We start from the raw sequence: 7910 nt of genomic DNA, 5'->3' as shown, positions 1-7910 counted from the left end.
AAAGGCACCGCTGCGGCTATTGAACTCATGAAAGACCTTTGTAGTCAGTGCTTTTTAGCCTCTCTCTCTCTCTCTCCCTCTCTCCCTCCTCCCTCCTCCCTCTCTCCCTTTATACTTCTCCCTCCTCCCCTCCACCACCACCACACACACACAAGCAAAAATTTAGTGTCTTTTTAAAATGGATTTATTATTTTATTGTCAGGGTAGATTAATTAACATTGAGATTAGCTCTAGTTCAAGTACATCAGAGACACAGATTTCCTCAATTAGCCGGGTCAGGGAGGAAGATAGGAACCAAGCCTTGAGAAGAGTTTTGTGGATGCCTGCCTCCCTGTCTCTTAGTTTCTTTCCTTCTACTCAGCCTGGGCCTGGGAATTTGCAATAAACTGCAGCTGCCTCATTACGAAGCCCTACTGGGGAGATGGTGTACCTTGACCACATTACTAGGCCCCTGTGTAATGGAAAATTGACTGGTGCTCTTCTGAGCAGTGACTTTTGGTTATTGTCTGTACCCCGCCTTTCCTCTGCCCCTCGCATTTCCCCACTGAATGACAGATTCCCAGGCACTTTGTACAGCAACTCATGCACACGGATTTGCTTCCATGTTTTCCACCCCCTGATGGAGCTGCACCACTCTAAAACCTTACATGTACGTGTGTATGTCTGTGTAGACATTGGTATCTTTATCCATACACTTTTAATCATGGCTGAGATATCATTTTCCAGTGCATCTGGTGCTCTGGAGTCCTTCTTTAATATCACTATTCTCCTTGGCACTGATCTAATAAGAGTTCTGAAACCTGCTAAGTACAATCATATGTGGAAATCTTCAGTACACATCTTTGTGGCTTTGGGGAAAGAGGGGAATTAGTGTGAAACCTGGAAATGTGTATTAAAGAGAAACCCTACATTTAAAAAATTAAGTAGCTGTCTTCAACTGATAAATTAATCTTGAAATTCTAACCATAATGTTCAAAATAAAGGCCCTGTAAGTGTTGCCACTTTGAAGAAAAGCAGACGTGCCTGCACGGAACCCTGCGTGGGAGCCGCACGCACAGGCCAGGAGGAGCAGCCGTGCTGGATGCCCCTCAGCCAGTGGCCTTCCCTCCTGGCCACTTTTAAAGTTTTCTTTTTATCAAATTTGAAAGCCTGTTTAACAGGCATTTTAGTTGAAAATGAAACTATATAAAACCCACCAAGACGATCTCTGTCTTTAAACAAAGTGAGTCCCAGATGGTTGCAGAGATGCCGTGGTTTCTGTGAGAGACAGTGAAATTCTCCCCAACCTCCTGGGGCCCAAAGGTTCTGAAGCAAGAGTGCCGTGGTGCACGGCCAGGCTGGCTCATCCGGAATGCGAACTGACTTCCGTACGGCCCCAGAGCTCTCGAATGTTTGCTTAAAGTTGGGTGATGCTGTGGCATCAAAATAGTCATCGTGAATGTGTGTTAACCCCTTGCATACACTAAAGAAAAACTTGCCTCCTAATTTAGGACCCATAGTTCAGTTGAGTGTTATGTTAGCTATTGTGAAAACATTGTTTTTGTCTTAAATATATATATAATGGCCAGAGTATCTAGGGGAAATATAACAGTTAAGCACAGCTTGGTTTTCACAGATGTATTCCTTCTAAAGAAAACTGAAAGGAATAAATCGTTGGAAAGTAAATGTTTAAGAAAATGCTAAACCTCACTATTCAAATAATGCAAGTTGAAACAGCAATAACAATTTTTCTTCTGTCAATACAACAGGTTCTTGGGGGTAAAACTATAGTTCTTAAATAGTCGTTCATGTTTGTGTAAGTAATAGTTCATTAAAAACAATGGTTACAAAATATCCTTAGTGACATAGCAAAAATATCAGTTAGGATGTTTTCAGCTTAAAGTTACAAAATAGGCTTTTTAATCTTCATGGCAGGTTATTGAGGCAGACACTGTTATGGTGGTCAGCTAAGCGCCTCGATGCTCGGCTGCTCTGCCGCCACGTGGTTTCCCTCCAGCTTCGGGATGGCCGCAGAGGGGTCTGCGTTCCTCTCCTAACACCTTCCAGGCCAGGAGAGAGGACTTGTCCCCCTTTTTATCCAGGAGCAAGCCTCCCCCAGAGCCTTTTAGCAGTCTTTCCTTACATATTGTTAGCCAAGAGTCCCACGTTTCTTCCTTAATCATTGCAAAAGGAACTACCAGGATTAGCTTATGCCAATGATGATACAGTACTCAGTACACTTCCCTGAATGCTTTGCTGATATTTGAGACCTAAACCAAGTCAGGGTTTTTAATAGCAAGGGAGGAGGAGGGGCCAGCTATTTGGAACAAAACCAGTGGTGTCTGCCACATTTACATTATGATGGGCAGCCTTTATCCTCTTTCTATAGTTCTAAGTTTTCTTAATCCATAGGTATCGGTGAGAGACTGTCAAGGTGATTATCTGCACAGACTCTGTGCCAAGTGGGTAATATTGGCAAGTCATTCACCATCTGTGCCTCCATTTTCTCCTTGTTAAGATGAGGAGTCATCGTAGCACCTATGTTATAAGGTTGCTGTGAGATGAAAAGAGTTAATTTGTGAAAGGCTGGTATTAGTCAGGGCTCTTCAAAGAAAGAACCAGAAGGTGTGTGTGCGCGCACAGATATTGACACACATATATTATGTATGCACGGACAGAAGGAACGGAAAGATTTGTGATAAGTTGGCTCACATGATTATGGAGGTCAGGAAGTCCCAAGATTCAAGGTCTGCAAGTCAGAGACCCTGTGGCCGGCGTGGAGGTCGAGTCCTAAACCAGCAGGAGGCCGGCCCAGGAAGAGCTGACGTTTCAGTCCACGTCCAGTGGCCGAGAAAACCAGTGTCCGGCTCCGGCAGTCAGCAGGCGGGGTTCCCCCCACAACTCAGGCCCCTCTGTTCAGATCCACAGTTGATAGAACGAGGCCCACGCTCATTTGGAGGGCAGTCTGCTTCACGCATCAGCCCTCTCAGATGTTAATCTCATCCAGGCAGCCTCCCAGACACACCCGGACCAGACCACGCGTGACCGGATCTGTGTGCCCTGACACATAAAATGAACCATCACATGCTTAGGCCTGTAACTCTGCAGTGTTTACACTAGTTATTATTTTATAACCTGAAATAATATTACGGAGAAGGAAATCCAGATGGGAAAGTCCTATTTCCCCCATTATGGTGAGTATTCCTATTATGGAAGGATTTGCTTTCTGAAAATATTCACTCTATAAGAACAAATTTTGCATTGTCTTTTCCATTTCAATCTATTTAAGAGAGATTTCTTAGTCCCTACTATGAACTATACTCTTAGCTGACTGAACAGTTGGGTAATCCATGGGGTTAATGAGTAATTCTGTGTGTTTTATAAAGATACATGCTTCTACACTATAGGAAAAACCTGAATAAAATAAAATACAACTAGGCATCTGAGTAACAAATTGTCTTATTGCGTAAGAATAGAATAAACCCTTGGAAATCAGCTTCAGCGAACAGAGTGACCACAACCGCCCTCTCAGCTACCAGAGGGAAGTCTTGTTTTCGGTCCCATCCTTTCTTTCTGCTGCATCATTTGTACCATTGACCACCTCCCCTTGGCCAGTCCCTTCCTGGGGCTCCCGCAGCGCTGCTCTCGCCTGCTCCACCCCTTCACCCCTTGTTCCCCCGTCCCAGTTTTGACTTCTCACCCGGAGAAGCTCTCCCTAAAGTGTTGGTCAGTTGCTGGGTTTGAGCCTCTACCTTATTTTCCAAGTAAACTATTTTCCTGTGAACATTTGCAAGTCTTTTATCTCCAGCCCTACCTTCCCTCTCAAGCATATATGGCCAGTATTTCTAGCTGGACCTGCACCCCCCCCCCCAACTGTCTCTCCTTTGAATGCTGCAAACTCTCTCCTTTTAAGCCTCTTTTCTTCTTGCACTCTCTAAGGTAATAACTTTTTTCTTTTTCTTTTTTAATTGAGTTTAGGGGGGGAGGGAATGGAGAGAGAGAGAGAAAGAGAGAGGGAGAGAGAGAGAAAAAATGAATTTGTTGCTCCATTTATTTATGCATTCATTGGTTGCTTCTTGTATGTGCCCTCACTGGAGATGGAACCCGCAACATTGGTGTAACTGGATGACACTCTGGCCAGCTGAGCTACCCAGCCAGAGACTTCATTTCCTTCCTTCCTTCCTTCCTTCCTTCCTTCCTTCCTTCCTTCCTTCCTTCCTTCCTTCCTTCCTTCCTTCCTTCTTTTTTTAAATCCTCACCCAAGCCTATTTTTCCATTACTTTTAGATAGAGTGGAAGGAGGGAGGAAAAGAGGAGGAAGGAGCGAGAGAGAGAGACATTGGTGAGAGAGACATCTATCAGTTGCCTCCCACATGCACCCCAACCTGCAACCCTTCAGAAGTGATGAAGGCCTTATTTATTTATTGTCTTTTAGATTATCATCTGTGGAAGACAGATCATCTGTAGTTACTTGTCTCAAAGCATAGAACTGAAAGTCGTCCAGCATTACATGGGTCACGATGGACAAGCTGTGGTTCGAGAACATTTTGACTGCCTCACAGCCCAGCAGAAGTTGCCTTCCTACATCCTGGAAAACAGTGAGCTGACGGAGCTGTGTGTGAAGGCCAAAGGAGATGAAGACTGGTCGAGGGACGTGTGCCTGGAGTCCGCCGCCCCCGAGCACAGCGTTGTCATCCAGGTACGAGAAGTGGCACGATCGAGAGGAGAGCAGCTTTACAATTAAAACTGTCAGGATGTCCTGTATTCAATACAGACCTCTGATTAAAAGATGACTTATTCTGGGAATATGAAGGACGTCTGTAATGCTCTCAGTAATAAAAATAAAAGGCAGTGTATTCAAAAGAGGGGAGACCTGAAATAATGCGAAGTGGCGTTGTGTGTTGCTTCTCAGACTTCCTCCCCATCCCAGGACCACACGTGTGTATCCGGTCCAGGCGTTCGTGTAGCCAAATGCTGCCCCTCCCAGAGGAAGGCGAGTTGTATCTTGAAAAAGCTGCTGGTGCACAGGCTTTGTTGGGAAAAAGAGTGTCCTCCCCACTCAGGAATCTGTGATGACCTGTGACTTTTTTAATCTCTCCCTCAATCTCCACCATCATCACTTTCATCCCCATAAAGGACAAATCCTCTCTTCCATTCTCCCACTCTGTCTCATATCAGTCTCTCCCCGTAGAAGTCCCCTCGTCTTGATGGAAACAGTTGCCCCCATTAACTCACTGCACATCCACTTGATGCCATAATGAAGTCTGTTTTTGCTTAGTTTTCTTTTTTATGGCTCTTTTCTATAACTTCAAACCTTTTAATCCTCCCACCCGGTATTATATCTGTGCCTTATTTTCATTAATCAGTGACCTGGGGTTTGATGGGACCCTTTTCTATGCCACCTGCAGGTGCCATCTTCAAACAGCTCCATCATTTACGTCTGGTGCACTGTTCTGACTTTGGAACCCAACTCTCAAGTGCAACAGCGACTGGTGAGTGCTTCCCAATCCTAAAATATGGTATATGACTCTGACCTTTTCTGTTCTGAAATAAATTAAGGTCACAGTGACCCAAGGAAGAGATTTATGACGTTTGTTTCGGCATCAAACAGCTGGAATACTGCAACAAAGCAAATATGAAAGTTCTTCTGTCCTTTTATTTTTTACAGATTGTGTTCAGCCCTCTCTTTATCATGAGGAGTCATCTTCCAGACCCCATTATCATACATTTGGAGAAAAGGAGTCTGGGATTGAGTGAAACACAGATTATTCCAGGAAAAGGGCAGGAGAAACCACTGCAAAACATAGAGCCTGACCTTGTGCATCACCTCACATTTCAAGCAAGGTACTGGGAAAATCCTTGTATTTTCCTAAGAGAAGTTCAGTAGAAAATTAACCTATTGAGAGGAAGAGGGAAGATTGAGGTTTTTGTATGATATCTTATGATAATGTTGTTTTAAAATTATCCTGCCGACTGTTCTATAGTTTTAAATAAAATTCAGCCTTTTTTTTATTAAGCTTAGAAGTAAACAAGAGGGATTATCAGAAAATTTAATTGGCACATAATTTCTCTCACAGAAGAAGAGATGAATAGAGACCTCACCCAAGCACGGTTGTGGTCGGGGGAGGGGTAGGAAGAGGAAGAAGCCAGGGCCAGTTCATGCAAACACCAAAAGTTGACTCAACCTCACAAAAGAAATACCGGACTATACTACCTTTCTACTTAAATCTTTTCCGTAAGTTGCAGACCACTGTGGAAACCTGATATTCTTGCTTTTTCTCCCCACTTCCCAGAGAAGAAGATGATCCTTCACATTGCGCTGTCCCCATCTCAACGTGCCTCGTTAAGCAGATAGCTTCGAAGGCGCACCCGGGAGGTCCCATTCACCAGATCCTTGATGACTTCTACGGGCCAGAGAAGTCCCTTCACCCCCTGTGGCCCTATAGCAGGAAGGATACTGACAGGTAATGTCCTCCAGCAATCTTTTTCTACAAACATTTCTCAATATTAAGTAATAAAAGACCATTCACAACAGAGTTAGATATCCAAAATAAAAGGTGTGTTTGTAAGAAGATACTTGCCTGTATGTGTCAGATTCCGCCCTTTTATCATCCAGTAGATGTGTTTTGTAGATGACTTTACTCATAATCTGGCACATAATTGCATGAAAAGTTTCTCCTGGTGCACACCCAGCATTAGATAATGGTGGTGTGAAGAGGTGTCCTGCCGGACACGGTGTGTCTGGGGTCTTTAGCCATGTTTCCTGAACACTGAAGTAGCTGCATTTCACCGAGTCCCTTGATGTGGTCTTTGGAACAGGAACGAGCAGCTCAGTCAGTGGGACAGCCCGATGCGCGTGAAGCTGTCAGTCTGGAAGCCACATGTTAGAACCTTGCTGATAGAGCTTCTCCCCTGGGCCCTGCTAATCAATCAGTCCCAGTGGGACCTCTGGCTGTTTGAAGGAGAGAAGATTGTTCTGCAGGTTCCTGCTGGCAAAATTATTATTCCTCCTAATTTTCAGGTACTATAACTTTTTTTAACTAATATGAATTCCTTTCTTTCAACAGCTAGCTTTTATTCTGAGGTTGCATTTATGTTCACAGCAGAATGAATCAGATGTGGGAAACTGTCCTCTGAGATGCACATGTAAGGGGTATGGAATGTTCTTTGATATTCAAACATCTCAGACGTCCTTTTTTGCCCATCAGCAGTATTCATGTTTGAGATATCATTAACTTTGATAACTTGTACTGTTACATTCTCATTTCCATTGTGTACTGGATGTTTGACAAGCATTAGAACCAGCCTGCTCAGATATATTAAGGCCATAGAGCCATATTCTGTGCTAACCGACCCCCCAGAGATCTGCAAGATGGTTAAGAATTGAGGATTTCTGAGCAACCATTTTTGTCAGGGCCCCCTTTTTAAATAAGTGGATTTGAATTCCATAATCATGATGCCCACCCAGTGTTGACAATAACATGGAATCATCACTGTCAGGGGGGGAAACCTAACCACAGACAGAACTTCACAGGAAGATTTATGTTCCCTCACAGGGAATTTTCTCAGTAAGGCTAGCTCATTTTAAAGGGCACATAAATCTATAAGAAAATAGAGTACAAGGGACACCTAAGTAACATGTTTTCCAGATAGGGAACAACTTGAGAGTTCTTTTTGGGGGGACTTCAGTTCATAAACATCTTTATTCAATTGCATTTTTAAAAAATAATCAAATGATGTTACCTTATGGAATTGGAATGTTGACCTCCATGGACCTAAAGTTGCATGTTATTCTTTTGTCAAATGAAATGAAACCTTCAGTTTTTAAGCCTTTGGTATTTATAGGGTAGTTACAGCTTGGGTTTGGTTTTATTCAGCTCTTCCATAAATATGAATTCCATCATGAATCAAAGAAAACAGTGCTAAAATAAA

General features: G+C 43.5%; 1 protein-coding gene across 1 annotated transcript in view; it reads left to right on the top strand.

Annotated features, from left to right (window-relative positions):
• The window catches only part of VPS13B (vacuolar protein sorting 13 homolog B (yeast)), a 624807-nt gene that overhangs the window by 569782 nt on the left and 47115 nt on the right, over window positions 1-7910 (top strand). Inside the window, exons 47-51 of the mRNA XM_006760303.2 lie at window positions 4414-4677; window positions 5387-5470; window positions 5647-5822; window positions 6272-6442; window positions 6798-6999. Of these exons, the coding sequence (XP_006760366.1) occupies window positions 4414-4677; window positions 5387-5470; window positions 5647-5822; window positions 6272-6442; window positions 6798-6999 (897 nt within the window). The remainder of the gene's footprint in view (window positions 1-4413; window positions 4678-5386; window positions 5471-5646; window positions 5823-6271; window positions 6443-6797; window positions 7000-7910) is intronic.

The sequence above is a fragment of the Myotis davidii genome, unplaced genomic scaffold, assembly GCF_000327345.1.
Source record: "Myotis davidii unplaced genomic scaffold, ASM32734v1 scaffold497, whole genome shotgun sequence".
Taxonomy (NCBI): Eukaryota; Metazoa; Chordata; class Mammalia; order Chiroptera; family Vespertilionidae; genus Myotis; species Myotis davidii.
Note: the sequence above shows the minus strand (reverse complement) of the source record. Positions and strands in the feature narration are given on the sequence as shown.